The sequence below is a fragment of the Monosiga brevicollis genome, genomic scaffold (assembly GCF_000002865.3).
Source record: "Monosiga brevicollis MX1 MONBRscaffold_2 genomic scaffold, whole genome shotgun sequence".
Classification (NCBI taxonomy): domain Eukaryota; class Choanoflagellata; order Craspedida; family Salpingoecidae; genus Monosiga; species Monosiga brevicollis.
In genome coordinates this window covers 1,243,374-1,260,683 of record NW_001865039.1, presented here as the reverse complement: position 1 = coordinate 1,260,683, position 17,310 = coordinate 1,243,374, and the positions used below count along the sequence as shown (strand labels likewise).

General features: G+C 55.8%; 6 protein-coding genes across 6 annotated transcripts in view; 3 read left to right on the top strand and 3 right to left on the bottom strand.

Moving 5' to 3' along the window:
* The window catches only part of MONBRDRAFT_14065 (uncharacterized protein), a gene marked incomplete at both ends in the record, with an annotated part of 2,939 nt that extends 2,220 nt beyond the window's left edge, over positions 1–719 (top strand). The window contains 2 exons of the mRNA XM_001742592.1: positions 49–192; positions 270–719. Coding sequence (XP_001742644.1) covers positions 49–192; positions 270–719 — 594 coding nt within the window. The remainder of the gene's footprint in view (positions 1–48; positions 193–269) is intronic.
* Positions 720–2,156: 1,437 nt separating this feature from the next.
* On the bottom strand, positions 2,157–3,118 carry MONBRDRAFT_35510 (uncharacterized protein; the record flags this gene model as incomplete). Its single annotated transcript, XM_001742145.1, has 1 exon — positions 2,157–3,118. The coding sequence occupies exon 1, from the start codon at positions 2,784–2,786 to the stop codon at positions 2,157–2,159; it is 630 nt and encodes a 209-aa protein (XP_001742197.1). The 5' UTR covers positions 2,787–3,118.
* Positions 3,119–4,962: 1,844 nt separating this feature from the next.
* Positions 4,963–7,047, bottom strand: MONBRDRAFT_22093 (uncharacterized protein; the record flags this gene model as incomplete). Its single annotated transcript, XM_001742144.1, has 9 exons — positions 4,963–5,080; positions 5,225–5,325; positions 5,448–5,529; positions 5,649–5,736; positions 5,863–5,947; positions 6,089–6,207; positions 6,533–6,665; positions 6,744–6,834; positions 6,926–7,047. The coding sequence occupies 9 exons, from the start codon at positions 7,045–7,047 to the stop codon at positions 4,963–4,965; spliced, it is 939 nt and encodes a 312-aa protein (XP_001742196.1).
* Positions 7,048–7,083: 36 nt separating this feature from the next.
* Positions 7,084–9,000, bottom strand: MONBRDRAFT_30832 (uncharacterized protein). The gene is made up of 7 exons (XM_001742143.1): positions 8,833–9,000; positions 8,613–8,716; positions 8,440–8,530; positions 8,241–8,299; positions 8,088–8,164; positions 7,837–7,988; positions 7,084–7,706 (listed from the first exon to the last, which is right to left on the bottom strand). Exons 1-7 carry the CDS (start codon positions 8,917–8,919, stop codon positions 7,626–7,628), a joined length of 651 nt encoding a protein of 216 aa, XP_001742195.1. The 5' UTR covers positions 8,920–9,000; the 3' UTR covers positions 7,084–7,625.
* Positions 9,001–9,215: 215 nt separating this feature from the next.
* Positions 9,216–15,799, top strand: MONBRDRAFT_30831 (uncharacterized protein; the record flags this gene model as incomplete). Its single annotated transcript, XM_001742591.1, has 11 exons — positions 9,216–9,308; positions 9,464–10,186; positions 10,329–10,424; positions 10,563–11,361; positions 11,537–11,668; positions 11,805–13,566; positions 13,778–13,868; positions 14,034–14,161; positions 14,264–14,402; positions 14,514–15,158; positions 15,303–15,799. The coding sequence occupies 11 exons, from the start codon at positions 9,216–9,218 to the stop codon at positions 15,663–15,665; spliced, it is 4,971 nt and encodes a 1,656-aa protein (XP_001742643.1). The 3' UTR covers positions 15,666–15,799.
* A 524-nt stretch (positions 15,800–16,323) lies between these two features.
* On the top strand, positions 16,324–17,242 carry MONBRDRAFT_22090 (uncharacterized protein; the record flags this gene model as incomplete). Its single annotated transcript, XM_001742590.1, has 5 exons — positions 16,324–16,497; positions 16,627–16,716; positions 16,809–16,960; positions 17,015–17,096; positions 17,198–17,242. The coding sequence occupies 5 exons, from the start codon at positions 16,324–16,326 to the stop codon at positions 17,240–17,242; spliced, it is 543 nt and encodes a 180-aa protein (XP_001742642.1).
* Between the last annotated feature and the right edge of the window lie 68 nt (positions 17,243–17,310).

Sequence of the window (17,310 nt, the reverse complement as noted above, 5' to 3'; positions counted from 1 at the left end):
CCCCCCCCTCCCCCCCCCCCCCCCCCCCGTGGTGCCACCGATGTTTAGGACAAGGCTGCCGGTGATGACGAGGCTCAGGACATCGATGAGGGCTTTATCAAGGCTCTTGAGCATGGTCTGCCCCCCACCGCTGGTTGGGGCATTGGTCTGGATCGTCTTGCCATGTTCTTGACCGACTCAAACAACATCAAGGTTTGTTGGTCGGCCTTGACGACGAGGATCGAAGCACATGTTGATTCTGATGGTTGTTACTCGCTCGGCTTGATTAGGAGGTGCTTCTGTTCCCGGCCATGCGCCCCGAGAGTGCAACCGAGGCGGCAGCCGCCGCGGCCAACGTGGCGGCTCAGGTGGCCACGCAGGCCAAGCCTGAGAAGAAGCAGGAGAAGAAGCAGGAGAAGAAGCAAGAGAAGAAGCAGGAGAAGAAGCCGGCCGCGGCTGACGGCAAGGACTCTGCCGAGGCCAAGGCTGCCAAGAAGGAGGGTGGCAAGAAGGCCCAGGACATCGCTGGTCTCAGTGATATGGGTGGTGTCAAGTTTTTCCACGTTGTGATGGAGAAGTGTGAGGGCTCTCCCGAACTGCTGCAGATTGCCATGGATGGCATGAACCGTGAGGTTGACGAAGCGGCCGATGATCGCAAGGGTGGCGCCGGCCACCTGGGCAAGATGCTTCTCAGCGGTATGTCACGAGGATGCATCAAGCGAGGCAGGGTCTCAGCCTGATGGGGGGGTTTTCTTTTTGGTTTTAATTTCGTTTTTGCTGGTGCTTTATCGGTGCACGCGCTCTCATTGACGTTTTGTGTATCATGTCCATGGGTGACGCGTTGACAGCCAACGATAAGCACGTGGCCATCAACCTGCACGTGCCCAAGCAGATCCAGTCCTCGCTGACCCTGGATGCTTGGATTGCGGGTACCGTGGGCAAGTTTGATCCGGAGATTCTGAGCAAGACCGAGGAAACCGCCTCAATCCTGGTGCACGGTGATGCGGCCAAGGAGCGCTTCCCTTTGAAGATGCGCGACGAGATTACCAACATGGGCTTTTCCCTTCTGCGCGACAACAGCCTCGTGCCTGATGATGATTCGGATGACGATGTGAACCTCGGTGACTTTGCTGAGGAGGCAGGCATTGAATGGTAAAGGACCTTAGTTTGAATGTGATCATTGTTGTTGCGCATGATGTGGACCTTGTGCGGTGTGTCTGCCCTTTGAAATTGTCTGGAGAGCGTGCGCATGCTCTTGTGGTGCTGGACCTCGCTCGTCCTCGTAGGGGTTTTCCTACCTTTCGCCTTTTGTTGGTAATTGATGTCGAAGTTTGTGTCAGCATCACCCGTCCAGTACCTGTGCGTGTTTGGTGGTGATGGGTGTAACCTAACCACGGCTGCCTGATATGGCGAGTCAGGTGTCAATCGATTGCCTTTCTTGAATGCATTCATCGCTGTCCTCCTCACTTGCCAAGGAGCGAGCCCAGTTGAAGACTGGAGGCAGATGCCAGACACCCAAAACATTATGAGTTTTATGATTCTTATAATTTTTTTGTCATGGTAACTCACGTGTCAATGGGAAGGTGCAGGGTCAAGGCGCGGGGTTTAGAAAGCGGGTAGGTAAGAAGTTGTGTCAAAGTCTTGTCAGGTACTCGATTAAGAACTGCCATGAGGAGGCAGGTCGGGTTGACAAGGGTCAGGCAATGTTGCCAACACGCGGGATGGCAAGCAAAATCTCCAGCAAGGTAACCAGGGCACGCTAGATACAGATCAAACCCAAAGGAGGCAACACAAATCACAGACATGATGGACCAGGGATCAGGCTGGCCAAATTTTCGAATCAGGGTCGGGGGAGAAGGAACGACACGCGCGTGTATTTGAGTGGAAAGGGGCAGGGTAGGGAACTCTCTGGGCATGCTTGGTATGTTTATGTGCATGTGCTTGTGTGTAAGTGTGGACAGTGGTGATGGGGGAGGGCTCGTGCATTCTCTCATACCAGTGGAAACGTTAGAAACAAGTGACGGTGCGCACGGACACACATGCACAGGCACAGACAGACAGCACCTCGATGGAGGTCAAGGGAAAAAATGGAAAGCCCAGGCTATAGGACAAGAAACGCTTTGCGTTGACGTCTGAGCTTGAAAAAGGGAGGTGGCCTGCTGTTGGTACCGGATAACTTAGCGTTCAGCTTCCGAGTCATGACCAGAGCTGATGCTGCGTGGGGAGAGTGGGGTCTTGCCAGCAAGCTGGGCTAGCGAGGGGCGGTTGAAGGTGGTGCCTAGTCGCTCGGTGGCGGTGGTTGCGAGCAGGGCGAGAGGGTTGAGCACGTCGACGCTCGGGCGAACGTCAGAGTGCTGGGGAATGGGACTGCGTTGACGATTGAGGTTGCGGGTGGGGGTGGGAGTTGATGAGGGCACCGCGTTGGCGTCGTCCTCATTGTCCTCGACGTCTGAGGGGTGACCAGCAGCATCCATGTCTTCGCTGTCACCGGCCTCGCTCGAAGTGCCAAGCATTTCGCTGCTGGGAAGGGCAACGGTGACTTCTTCGGGCATGAGGGCAGCGAGTTCGGGGTGTGATTCCAACAGCTTGTCATGAAAACTAATGTGCTGGGTTAAACGAGCAACGGCCAGTTCAAGGACTTGAGCCTGTTCCTCTCGTTTGAGGCCGAGCAGTTCGCGGAAGCCTTGGACGGCACTGGTGATGCGTTGGCGGCGCACAAGCTCTGTTTGCTTGTGTTTACGGCGGCGCAGGTCGAGGGTGGCGGTGGAGATTGTTTTGCGTCGTGAGCTGGGGGCTGAGCCAGTCATGATGACGGTGTGGGTCCGTGGACGCAAAAATAACTCTTGGGGCAACAACGGCGGTATATGTGTGTGTGTGTGTGTGTGTACCACGAGGAACGGCGAGGCACGGGCCAAAAATTTGAACCAATACCACGCGGGTAGCAAAGCCGGGAAAATCAAGAGAGTGTTCAAACGGCAGTCGTGCCGTTGAGGAAAGTTTTAGCGAGATGCACGTGGAAGTGGAGCAGACCGTGGTCAAAAAGAAAAGCGATAGAACCAAGCAGAGAGCGGCGGGGCAGCAGAAGACTGGTGGTGGTGCTGGCTGGAGTTGGGGTTGGGGTTTGTCGTGTTCGGCAGCGTCAACAGCAAGAAAGTGAAGCTTGTGGATCTCAAAGTCACAAAGTGTGGCACGGGGGCAAGCTGTTCACAGTAACAACAACAACAACAACAACAACAGCAGCAGCAGTAGTAGCAGGAGCAGGTGGTAAGTGGTCGTAAAGGTGGTATTGGTAAAGTGGGTGCTGATGTGGCACGGGGCACGTTCTTCTCAAAACCTCATCGTCCAAGCCCTTTTGCTTTTGTCATGTGTTTGGGTGGATGTGAGGGATGGGTGGGTCGGTGTCCGTCACCAGGGTCAATGTGGTTGGTCTGTGGTTTGTGGGTGAGGGAAGTGGCAGCGGAAGTGGCGGTGGCTCTTTGGCGGGAATGGCGGCGCGACGGTCAACTGGAGGGCTGGAGCAAGAGCTTGATCAGTCCCTCGGTGGGGTCTACAGCAGCAAAGGGCCCTAGGCCGCAAGACAGCATGGGAGCCAAGTCGTCGAAAGCGTGAAGGGGGAGGGGGTTGTGAGGTGGCGTGATAATCTTCGATAGCCCGTAGGTGCACATGTACAACGTAATGAAGTAGTGGTGGTGATGACAACGACAAAAAACCCGCCAAAATCAGATGGACCCTTTTTGACTTCACATCATCAAAGAGAGAGAGAGAGAGAGAGAGTGTGTGTGTGGTGTGTGTGACGCACGAGCACTCAGCGTGTGTGTGCTTTTGTGCTTGTTTCACTGTAAGCGTGTGTGGTAATGAATGGTTTGGGTATATCCATACAGCTTCATCATCGGGTGATCGCGCGGGTTGTGGACGTCATCATCAAGAAAACATGCAGAGCTCCCCTCCTTCTCAGAACGGTCCAAGCACGCAGGGATCGGAGAACTGACACGTCGACCCTTGCTGCGATCGTTCGATTCAGACACGCCTTTGCGCCATGCTCCATGTTCATAGAATGCTTGCACGACGCCAGGACTTCGTTCTACTACAGTTACAGAAACGGAGTTTGGCTATCTATGATGCCATGCCGTCACAACACATCTCACATCGATTGATGTGACTGGCCGGCTTTCCCTCGTAAGTCTGGCCCGAGCTGGAACGGCGCACGGGCCATATCCATCGCCAGACTAGGAAGGAAGCCCAAGTACTCCTCCTCCTAAACTGTGCCAGCTTGTGACCTGCTTGCTTCGCGTTTCTGCCCGCTTGCTTTGGCATTCCGTCTTTCTCCCCTCACACACACCCTGGTCCACAGCGTCGTGCGCACCACGAGCAAGATGATGGCCCGTGCCACAACTCATGCGCCCTGATTTGGGCTCGACCACGCAATTGCACCACGGGGCGAGTTTTGAGGAACCGAGGTCCCGAACCGGCCAACGAGGGAAACCCCACACCTGCATGCTTGACTCCAAGCCCAACGATATGCCAAATCCCACACCTTCCTACTCAGGACACAAAAGACACACATCGGGCGGTGAAGTTTGCCGCAATTGTCAGCATGGTGGAAGGGTGGTACTCGGCAAAGCGTGATTATGGTTACACTTGGAATCAAATCACCTGATTCGCGGATGGGTGGCTCGATCCACTCCATCATGCGCGTGGAGTTCAGAAGCGTCCAGGATTACATGTGCGTACCCGCGTGGCATTTGTCAGAAGTTATTATCACTGACTTCGACTGAAAATTATTTTAATTTTTCCTCACTAGGTTCGTGGTTATTACCGATGGTTGCAGTTCCAGTCGACGGTCGCGTTCCAGTCGACGGTCGCTGCTGTGGCAGAACATCAAATTACTAAAGTCAATCAATTATGAAGCTGATGAAGACGCCGAGGCAACAGGAGAAGAAAAAAAAAAAAAAAGAAGGGGCAAGGGCCGACACAAGGACGGAGCTAGGCGATGGTCGCGGGCTGCTGGTCAAATTGCACCATCTTGTACGAATCGAAACAGGCAACTCGGATATCTCCCGCCGCGTTAAAGGCCACGCCCGTTAAAAACCGATCCTTGATCCTAAAAAAATCCAATGCATGTCGTTAAAACACCATGCCAAGATTCAACATCAGCTGCTGCAGGCAGACCATGGCGCCAAGGTCTTCGACGTCGCGGACGTTGGCCATTGGAGATGGGCAGCGAGGAGGCATGCGATAAACATACGTGGCCGAAAATACAGCGCGAAGCCCTGCGATACCCTGACCCGAGAGGGGCGGTGGCAGCTGGTACACAATGGCTTTGCTGTCCAGCCCCACCGTAACCAACTACATGTGTCAGGCGAGGGTGATAAAGCCAATCAGCCGCGACCCTGCACCCGTGGGAGGTCACCTCGAGGACCTGCTGGGTGGCCACACGGGGAAAAAGGCACGACACAGCACAAACGCACCAAACGTTGGGCCGGAGACGTCGCCATCGCAAACAGTGTCCGCGCATGGGCATTGAGCATGGCCACCCGCTCATATGTCGAGCTATAAGGACCGGCGCGATCGGAATCCATGACGAGGCGCGTTTCCTGCTCGCTTCAGACATAAAAAAAAAAAATAAAAAAAAAATAAAAAAAAAATAAACAAACAGGCTGCATGCATACCTGGTGTAGACATGAATGCTGCCGTTGGCCTGACCCACAAACACAAACTTATCCAACACCTGCAGCGCGTGCACGGGCTGCGCGTCCTCTGGGCCAGCCCCCGCAAGCCCCCACCCCACGCACACAATCACCACAGCCAGACATATCAAGTCAGTTGACCACGCCTCACCCGTTCCAATCCAAAACAATCAAAGTGGCTCATGCGCACACTTACCAGCCTCCAAATGAGAAAGCAGGCGCAACCCATGCCCTTCAACCTGCCAGAAGGACACGCGTCGCTCCTCATCACCCACGACCAGCTACGTTTCGATGCATCCCCGGCATCCGGGGGAGGGGGCGCAGGGTCACCGCATGGCAGGCACATCAGCAATAGCATGTTGTGATGTACACGAAGCAAAGTACCAGCGCCTACCACTCCCGCAACAAACCAGGAGTCCTACCTGTGTTGCCCCTTCATCTGCGGCCATGCAGGTGATAGGGCCCGCATGGGGGGTGGCCAAGACGGCACCGGGGCGCATCTGGCCCAAGTCAATCAGGTGCAGCTGTCCGACTGAGTCGCCTAAGCCAAGACCAGGGCCAGGATGGCAAAATTATGCAAGAGCGTGCATGGCTGTGATTTCTGGCTCGGAGTCGGCCGGACCAGGGCGAGTTCAGGAGGGCAAGCAAAAGCATCGCTCGTCATCAGCGGGCCGGACTGCGCACCTAACACGAGAAGATCAGAGCCCACTCGCGCAATCCCACGGCAAAAGTAGTCTTCTAACGAATCAAATGGTCCAGCAAATGCAATGGTGTCGGCGTTACCAAGACGCACTCTACAGGTGACCACAAGCAGCCAACCCAGCCACGGGTGTTGATCGGTTGCCCATGCGTGGCGCTGCGCTCACCGTCCTCGGGCTGATGGGCGGGCGGGGAAATCTTGTGCGTCAGTAGGCAACGTCCGTTCAAGCCAAATATGCGCTGTACCAGCGTGCCGACCACAACTAAGAGTGCTTGTGCGCCATGCAAGACAAACTTTGCCTGACACCCGTGCCATGCCACACGAGATCAGTCAGCGATGATATCATGCAGACTGGAAACCGACAGTGCGCGACCCACCTGATGAATGGCGCCCGTGCCTTCAGAGGCACAAAATTGCCGATGCTCATCCTCGGCCCCCTGGACTGCCTTGGTCATCCACACACTAGAACTGAATCCGACGGTATCAAACTCGAATGAGTTGGGCTGGCGCCTGGCTGGTTTACCTGTTGTGTGCAAAGCCGACCCAGCGACCACCTTACCCAGACACGTAGCAATAATATGTGGTTCCATCCCCTGCACTGTACGCATCCAGGTTGTTAATCTGCAAGGAGGCACTGGCAGCCAAGGAGCATTGCTCTGCCATTGGGTTGAAGCGCGCCATTGTGCTTTGAGATTTTGAAAAAAAAAAATGATTTTTCATGGTTTCGATTTAGAATTTTGGCCACCAAAATCGTATTTCTCGCGATAATTGCTCAAAGGAGAAGAGGCGCTGGATCTTGGGCTTGGTCCTTTGCAACATTTGAAGACAACGTGCGCTTTGAATTGAATTCACATGTAAAGTGCTTTTCACTCACAGACACGAATACACTGACGCACAAGGACTCGGCTTCGCACACAGACACAGGCGCGCGCACACTCACCCACAAATACACAGGCACAAAGACACGGAGGCAGCGTTGATCGCCCTCCTGCTCAAAAACGATGATGGTGAAGCAAGCACACGAGAAAAGATACAAACCAAGCACAGCCGGACAACTCCACAATGGGGCAAACCAAAAACCCCAGAGGTTTAAGATCAACAAACATCTATCGACGTCAGGTCGGGACCCAGAAACAAGACACGGTAGAGGCGGGCCCCCAGCCAACAATAACCTGGGCGATGGCGACGCTCAGACACGCCTCGCCCAAGCACAGGCCCCTCAGCAACCAGGATGGGCGATGAAAAAGTTTTTGTGCTTTTTAGAGTTCAGAAAACTCGCCGTCACGCCATGCACTGGTCAGCTTGATCTTGAACTCGGCCATGGGCTTGCTAAAAAGTTTCTGTGACGAACAAATCGAGACGAGGCTCAGTGAAAAGGCGAGCATAGACACGGCGAGCGTGGGAGGGAGCAGCACATGGTTGCAGCCCCGGTCACGAGTTGCATGGTACAGCAAACAGTAGCGCACGTACGAGAATGCGCGCTTGCTCAGGCGAAAGGGAATCACCCTTGTTGCAGACCAAGTAGTCGTTGTCCAGCGTGACGATGCCCCGCTTCAGCGAGGTGGGCAGGCCCAGGGCGCGCAGCTGGGGCTCCATCGTGTGCGCAAACTCCGTCAAGGGACCTAAAAGGCACAGACAAGAAACATGAGACTTGGACCTCTGGTCTTGCTGACACCCCGCGTCCCATGAGGAGCTCCTAAAGAGCCAAAGGGACGACGCACCGGCAGTCAGCTTGACGGTGTCGGTAGCCGGGTTGCCGGAGCGAGCATAATCCAGCTCGGCAAAAGTTTCAAACCAGCTAACACAAAGGTCAAGAACTTGGGTGAGAACACAGAGGCAATCAGAATACGGCCGAGCAAGGCTGCGCGTCGGACCTGACAACATCCTCGTGCTTCTTGTTGGTAAAAAGGATGCCAACATTGCCCTTGAGGTGCTGTGACAAACGACCACAACACCAGCAGTCACAATGGAAAGGAAGCAACAGGAATCGATCAGTTCGCGCACCATGAAGGGAGCGGTCAAGGCGCCACCATCATCAATGACTAGACTGAATCGGAGGTCAAGGGTGGATACCTCGGAGATCAGGTGGGTGTTAGGCTTGTACTCATCCTGTGCACTGAAGCCAAAAGCACGCTGCATAACCCGGTTCTTGCCGAAGAAGAAGCTACAAGAGTCACCCAGGCGGTGAAAAAAAGCCGTACGTCTGGTTCCACATTGTGGTCAGCGCTTGAGTCTTGATAACATACCGGCTGTTGCGCCATGCGAGGCGCACATCCTTGAGCTTGGCGTTACGCATGTTGTCGACCGAGAAGATGTACGCGGCCTTGTATTCATCGAGGCATTGTTGAATCTACGCCCACGCCGCATCAACGGCAACAGGGCAGAGATAAGAAGACCATAGATTGCGCACACATGAGGGCAAACAAGGTCTCTCGGCGCACGAGGCTAGCGGCAGGCAGCACCAACCTGCTCCACCAGCTGCGTCTTGGTCTCCAGACCCTTCTTGTCCGTCTGAGTCAGAGAGACCACCTTGGCGCGCTTGCTCTTGGGCATCTTGGCGGACTTGAGACTCAACGGAGGATGAAATAGGCACGATGAAGGGAAGTGTGCCCGGCTGACCACAGAGAGCAGCGCACACGCAAAAAAAAGAGAGAGAGAGAGAGAGAGAGAGAGAGAGAGAGAGAGAGAACGAGCACGTGTAGACCTGTGGTCCATAACCTGTTCACACAGGATAATTTGATGACATTTCTGTATCGCTGTTGCAGAGAAAACCGTTGTCAGCTGGTTACCTTTTCCATCGGCCCTTGGCAACGCATTTGGACTGAAGGGCCCCAGATCGCCAAGCAGTCATGAGCAAAAAGCGACAAAAGTCCGCCCGGATCGGCGGGGCGGCCAAGGGCGGCGACGACAGCGCTCCCAACGAGCTCAGTCTTCTGAGTGATGTCCGTGATTCTGAATGACTCTTGTTCTGTCTGTCTGTCTGTCTGTCTCTCTTCCTCTCGTGATTTCTTAGCTGAGGCATGTCCCCAAGCTCGCTTCCGCACTCGGACCACCTCATTGCTCGCTCGCGCTGTGTATTCCAAAATTCCTCCTACAGGACAGCTGGCAGTGCCACCTGGCCTTGGTGCACAGTGCACAATATTATGCTGAAAAATATAGCCATGAGGCGTTGGCGCTGGCCCGTCGCGGTGTTCGACCCCGTTTTATGGTCATCTCTTACGCCACCATGAAGGCGGAGGCGGACGAGCTGGCCAAAGCCAAGGGCAAAGCCAAGAACGCTGATATCCAGGCGCGTGCCGAACAGCTTAGCGTCCTCAGTGCAGCCTTGGAGAGTGATGCTGACGGCGAGGTGGCATCTGCCATGGCCGCGGTCATTCGGGCCATGCTCCAGCAGCGCAAGACCCAGTTCTTGACTGCTCGTGATGCAGAAGGCGAGGGAAGGCTGGCGGCAGAGAGCGGTGAAAGCACCGTAGCGGCGGGTCGTGTCAGCAAAACACCCAAGCGTGGTACCAAACCTGCCAATTCACCCAGCTCCGCGCCTGGCAAACGTGCCGCAAGCATGAAAACCCGAGCCGAGGAACTGGCCCACGTCGATGTCACGGCAGATGAGCCCGAGAATGGCCCTCGGCTCTACTGCCTCCTCGAGGGCTTTCATGATCCCCAGCTCCTCCCAGCACTGGCCACGCAAGGCATTCCCATTCAAACCGTTGTGCAGGTCACGTCCGATGATGATGATGCACCTGATGAGCAACCGCCTGCTTCGACCGAGGCTGACACGGCATCAGAGGGATTGGCCGATCCCACCGCTTTCATTCCGCCGGTAGGTGAGCGGCTCGAGGCCGTCTGCCACACCCGACCTCTTTGCGCCTGTTTCTGACCTTGGCGCTTGCTCATACACCTTTGACTCGCTTGTCCCTCATCAAAACTTGCATTCCTGCCTGCCCGGCCTTTTTTCTTGGTAGCCTCGGGCCGATGCCGTCCTCAACTTTGTGAGCCACGCTCGCCAGCTTGTCCGTCAAGCAGACGAGGCCTCCGTTTTACGTGATATTGCTTGGCAGGTACGTGGTTGTGTTTGCTGCTTGCGAGCTGTCAGGGGCATGCCAATGTCGTCTGCGGTTCGACGCCAAGGCTCAGCGCCTCATGCTGTCTCATACTGATTCACGCCGACGCGTTATTTTTCTTCCGATGGTTGACAGGAGTTGGCTGTGGGCCAGCATCCAGACGCAGCCGCCACTTTTGACAGCATGGCACACCTCTTGTACAAGCTACTGGATCTCTTTCAAGACTACCGAGTCTTTTCGTCTTCCCTTGAACTCGTCACGGTTCCTGCCGTTCGAGGCCCAATCGACACTCGGCTCTACGACCAGCTCGTGGACAGGCTTTCGCCACGCGACCGTGTCGTTCCCGTGCTCTTGGACTGCATGCTTCAACACGTAGCGGCCACCGTGGAGCACACAGAAGCCCCCGTCTCCCTCGCCAAGCGTCTCATTTCGGATATGGAATCTGAGCCGCGCTCAGCCTCGGGCGAGCGCCCGCGCTCCAAATCGTCGCAACGGTCCGTGTCCGCAACTTCCCGGCCCACCACAGGTGCCGTAGAGGCTCGGAATGCCCGCAGCGCCATGGAGGCAGCCCGCCGCCTGGTGGAGCAACAGCTGGACACATTGATGGCCCCCTTTGATGAATTGGACCAGGATGAGGGTGTTGACACCGGGTCCACCGAGCCGCTCATCATTCGTCACAACGATGAGGTCCTGCAAACCCTGTCCTCTGACTTGCCGCACTCAGAATACGCCCCCTTGTCAGGGGCTCGTCGTATCTTCCAGGCGGCGCTGGCACACCAGCTCTCCGAGAGCATCACAGAGCGAGCAGTACTCTCGCAAATGGAGCGCGACTTTTTTTTCCAACAGCTCCTCGAACACAGCAGCCTCACCCGATCTGAAAGCGAGGTCATTATGCACCACCTCAAATTTGCGCAGCTTTTGGCACATGCCACCGGTACGCGTTTTTGTTCGTCAAAACCAAACGGGGGAAAAATGGAAAAAGAGAAAGAAAAAAAAAAAAAAAAAGAAAAAACCAAAACCAAAACCAAAAACCGTTCGCCCTCTGGGGTGAGTCGTTGCTCGTCCCTGGTCTGTGTGCTCATGTGGTATATGCCGCTCACTTTTACCAGGCTCTCAACCCCAAGACTGGGATCTGTCATCCTTTTGTTTTTCAGAGCGCTATGACGCCCAGACCACCCAGCAGGTCTTACACGACGCCACGGCCGGGAGCACGCAGCGCTTGTTGACGCGCTATGACCCCAGTAAGTCATGTCGAGACAACCACGGCTCGCACATCATGGGGGACAGCTGCCATCCGCACACCACTGGGCTCTTTTTATGATTTAATTCGGCGCCAATGCTTCTCACCGTCACGCTCCTCATCGGCCATTTCTATAGACTTGCATGCCATGGTTGCGTGTGTTGTCTCCGAGGCCACGCTGCCCAATGCTCAATGGTCATCATTTGCTCCAGGACCGGTTGGATTTTCCGATTACCTGGAGCATGTGCGTAGTGTGATTGGCGGCGGACCTCCTTACAACATGACTCCAGCCTGTAACGTTCGCCATCCTGTCCTCTCCGTGACGGGAAATTGCGAGGCGGCCGCCTACAATGACGTTGTGCTGCAGCGTAACACGTACCACTTCTACGACCAACCACAACGTGTACGCCTACTTTTAGAGCACGCCACACTTCCCTGCCAGGCCTTCTTGACTGCCTACCCCGAGGCGCTGCTGCCAGGCGAGGATGAGACGCCACAAACTTCGCTGCGCGTCGTCTTTGGAAACACAGCAATGGTACTGGATCGACACACACTTCGCCGCTGTGCGACGCGGGGCAAGTGTGACTGGGTGCCCCCTTCGGCGCCCACTGGCATCACTGAACCGGCCAATAGCGATGGTGTGACGCCAACGCCAGCAGATGACAAGCGCCAGCGTAGCGGTGGCCCGCGTCCGCGCTCTAGCACAAAAAACAAGCGTGCGCCCAAGCCCAGTGGCGGCACGGTTACTCCTGCCGCACCCGCCGGGGAGGATGCGCCTGCCACCACCGAGGAGACCGCAGTTGTTTCCGTCTTTGAGCCCGTGGATCCGGCCACGATCCTAGCAGCAAGTGTTTTGGTGAGCGATCGCCTGAATGTTCATTTGAGTCCAAACGGTGCCATCACCCTGGTTGATCATGCGACTTCAGTTGGCGTTGAGCAGTCTTCATTTGGTGTGCAGGCGGAGCGCTACCGTAGCTACCTACCGGGAGGCACTGTGGTGCGCGTCCTGCTGAGCGGTGACGTTGAAGTATTGCATGCAGACGGTCGTTCGTGGTATCTCAAGGGCGGGGAGTGGAGGATGAAAAGCTTTGAGGGTCAGTGCGTCCGATACGATGCACACGGCGTCGAGATTGAGACGATCGATCTGGCGACCGTAAGCATGCACAGCGTACCTGAAGGCGTCGAAGTGCTGGGCAGGGAGGATGGCGCTGTTTTGGTGCGCCCCACCTCAGACAGCCACGCCCTTGAATTTCCGGATGGCACCCAGTTTCACCGCGATATGCACGGGCGCCTCCGCATCTGTTTTGCCGGCCTACCGGACGTGGTGCAAATGGAGGATGCCGTGCAGCTGCTTGTTGTGGAGGACGATTTAACGCTGACCCATCGCTACCATGCCGGTGAGCTCATAGCCGAATCTGACTATTGTACCGTCAGCATTACGGCCACCGGCGAGGCCCGTTTTGACTGGCAAGGCCAGGAGGCAAGCTTGAATCTGTTTACCGGCGAGGCGGCGTGCTTGGAGGATGGGGAGGAGATGGCGCAAATCGCGACATTTGAAGCGGTGGACGCACACAGCACGGGCCATGCAAACGCCGGCGCCGCGGATGCGCGTGAAAGCGTGCTGCCCAGCCTCTTTGTGTTGTATCCGGATGGAAGCAGCGTTCAGTACCTGCGAAATTTGGAGCAAGAGCTCGAGGAGTTGGTCGAGGCCGACGATCACATTGAGTTGATTCGGCACCGCCTGGCCTCGGACAGTACCTCGGAGAGCGTCACCTTGATTCAGCGCGAGGAGTGGCCACCGAATCCGCATAAAGCTTTGCCCTCCATCATCCCGCCGTCGCTGCAGCGCCACGGTGGACCAGTCAAGAATCCCCAGAGCAAGCAAGCTCTACTTTTGCGGTACGAATCGTTCGGGGTCAACACGGCAGGAATGCAGGATGTTGTAATTGGGCAAGCCGTGTGTATGTCGGTTGAATAGTCGACGCTCACGACGAAGCAGGATGGGAATTGTTGAGCCGGCTTTGTGGAGCCAGCTCGATGAAGCACATTTGCATGAGGTTGCAATCGCTGTCTTATTCCGGCCGACAATGACGTGGTATTTTTCTCTTAGACAATTTGTCAAGCATGAGGCAGTGACGGCTGAAAAGCTTCAACAGCTGGGTTCAGCCTTGATGGCAGCGCGCCAGGCCAAAAAGGAACAGGTGTGTTCTAAAAAGTCTTGACGATCTGTTTGTTATGAAGAGAGACGGGTGGCTACTCGCTTGGGCATGGGACAGCAGGAACCGGCAGGGACGATCCGAGGCGACCCTTGCCATTGTGACCCGCCCCCTCAAATTGTCATACTCAAAATTCTGTGGCGCATGCAGGAGGCCCAAGTCGCAGCAGTGACTCTGCGGGATCAGCGTCGGTCAAGCACGGCTGCTCAAGCGGCGGCGTTGCGGGCGCAGGTCATGCAGAAGCTCGTCACGCTTCAAGACCAGGAAATCGAGGCAGCGTACGTGCAGTTGTTCCGGTCGGTCCGCGTGACCTCTGGGTGGACCTCATCCATGGACCTCATTCATGGTGTTCTGCATGATGTGGTGCGTTGGTGATACAGGTGGGATGAGCTTAAACAAGATGAAGACCAGGATGCTGATTCACTGGCTGGCTCGCCAAAACTCGAGTCCCGTGACAAGGCTGAGCCTGCGGCCGCTCCACCAAACATTCGCCGCGGCCTCTCCGTGCGAGAACTCATGGTTCGTCAAAGACAGGCTGTGCGCGCGGGGAGATTTGTTGTGTCTTTTCAGCGGCCCCATTGTGTGTAACGCACGCGGTGAGCTCATGCGGTTTTGTCTTTGCTTTGATAGAAGGATGCGGCACAACCGACCATCCCTGGCTACTTTTCGTCTCCCGAAGGCTCACAGGTTGCAGCGGACATCAGTGCTCGTCGCCGGGCCGCTCGGCTGGCCGAGGTGGAGGCGCAGCGAGCCCAGACTCGGGCTGTGCAGGAAGCCCTGGCTCAGGGCCAAGCCTCCGCTCCGCCAAAGTCCAAGCCCCAAGGGGCTGGTGGTGTGAATCAGAAAAATCCTACGCCGGCATCGATTGGGGAAAGCCAGGTACCGGCGGCAGCGGCAGCAAGCGCAACCATCACCGCGGCTCCCTCGCCACCAAGAACACCAAAATCTGCCCCAGTCGGCGCAGCCTTGATTCCCGAGGCTACAAACGACCTGTTCTTGGCGGGCCCTCAAGAGGAGCCCAGCCGTCGACCGACCCAGGACCCACATTCTTTGGGACAGCCTCGTTTCCGCGACATTCATTCTGCAACGGTGGATAGCGCTCAGGTGCTGGGCGCTGAGGTACCAGGACCGGGTAGCCTCCGTTCGACATTGCGTGGCGAATCTGAGAGTACCCCCCGTGGCGGCGCGCTGAGCACTGACGAGGCCATTGCAGATGCCGAAGCGAGTGCGGCGACGACATTGGTGGGCACGCCACTGCAGACCTCACAAGATCAGGTTTGTTCACGACATTAGCAAGCGCTTCTAATCCTGGTTTATTTTTATTTATTTTTAATCTTTATGAGTTTTTTACTTCTTGGTTCCCTTCCTGCCCCCTCCCCCCTGGTATTCAAACTCGCGTGCATGCCCTCTTCCTCGCAGATTGAGTTTGGTTGCCTGAAGGAGGATTCTGCCTACTGTATGGCGTTTCGGATCGAAAACACGGGAACAGAGGCACGTCAGTTCTCTGTCACACCGGTCACGGACGATCGTTTACTTGTGTTGGCGCCTTTTACCAAGGTCGAGCCCGGTGCTGCGGTGCGGTGCGAGGTGCAAGTCAATGCCACCCGGGCTGGGGACCTGGACACCGCACTAGTACTTGTGGACGCCGCTGGTGGTGAGCTGCGCTTGCCCTTGTCGGCTTCCATCTTGAGCAAACAGGCCTTTGAGCATCAGCGACTCTCGGCCCGGCATCGCGGCAAGGGCGTGCGATTGCTCTCCACGCGTCCCTTGTCGTCCCGATAAACGATGGTATCACAGCTCCATATGGGCTTTGTTCGTGCTAAAGCGCCGCCGCGCACCAAGCAATACTTGTTGTCTTGTGCCGTGCCGAAAGGCTATGGTGGCGGTTGGTCTTGTCCTAATCGAAGTTTTTTTTGAATTTGCCTTGCACCACGACTACATGTACATCCATAAACATCGGGGTTATAAAAAGAACAAACTCGCCAACACCACCAGAAAACAGCAAAGTGAAAACACGATGAAATCGTTCAGCCAGTTTAATGTAACGAAGAACACACTTCACTTCCGTCGCTCTTGTTCTCTCTTTTTCTTTTTCCTAGCAGAAGACGGTCGTCGGTCAGTCCCGTGAACCTCGTGCCACGCTTCACGCTCGCATGCGCGCTTGTGAGACGGCTGTACCCGCAACAGTCGATGCAATTTGTGAAGTTTGATCATTCCTCATCCTGCTTGGCTCACCATTGTTTTGACATGCCGTGGCTTGTCTCGGGACGCCAAGCTTTTCCAGGTACGTACGAGAGACGTGTGCCCACTCAGAGCGGCAGCGGCGCAAGCGCCTGACACAAACCGGTCGCTTCTCCCAGCGTCGACTAACTCTCGGACAGGCCTCACATCCTGTTGTATCGGCCCTGTGATTGTGAAAGCCCAGCCGAGACCATACAGAATGGATGACATTGCCAGTGTGCCTTGTGCCGAATTCAACCAATTTAAGCAGGTCATTGGCGAGCTGCGCACGCTCGACGATCGTTTGACCCACAAGCTGAACACCACCGTGCCCACGGCCAGCAACGTGGACGATGTGGATGCTCGAGCCAACTGCACCAAGCTGTGGGAGCAGGTATGCCTGAATGCATTCGTTTGTTGCACTCGAGTCTTGACCTTGAGCGCTGAATTTGTGCCAGCCCGGCTGTGGGGCGCTGCGCTAAGAGCTGATGAGCTGGGCATGGTTCAACTTAAATCCCTGTAGATGACTCAAGCTCACGACCGCCGTACTGCGGCCCTGGAGCGCTGCCTCACCGAGATCAACGCGGACATTATCAACCTGAAGCAAGCCTTGGTTCGAGTCGATTTCAGCTCAACCGTCCGACACGCATGGCAGAGCACCTCTCATTCAACAACTTTTGGCCGATTTGTGTGGCGTTGGTGTAGGGAACCGAGGACCGCGACATGCGCGCTAGCCAGGGCAAGGTATGTAGCACAACCATTGCTCGAAATGCTCCTGCAGATGTTTGGACACGTGTGTGTGTGTGTGTGTGTGTGTGTGTGTGTGTGTGTGTGTGCGCGCGCGTGATAACTGCAATGTACACCTCACCACAATCACGAGGATAGGGCAAGACGGATGTGCGTGGCCGCAGTTTGCGCGAGAAGCAAGGTCTAGCCCGCGAGATTAAGCGTGAACTCGTGGCAGAGGAAATTTTGCAGGAACAAACGACCAAGGTATGTATGTGGTTGCAGGCCTGCAACTTTATTCGTGGTGTTGAGCATGGTCCCGCTCATGTGGTGGCTTTTTGCTTCCCGTTTCTTTTGTTGTTCTTTAGGTCTTCAAGGACCGCTGCGGTCGCTATTACACCCCACCACGATAAACCGGACGGATGGATGTCAAGTGCCGCGTTGCCCCCAGCTATCTTTTCTTTGCCGGGCATGAATTGAT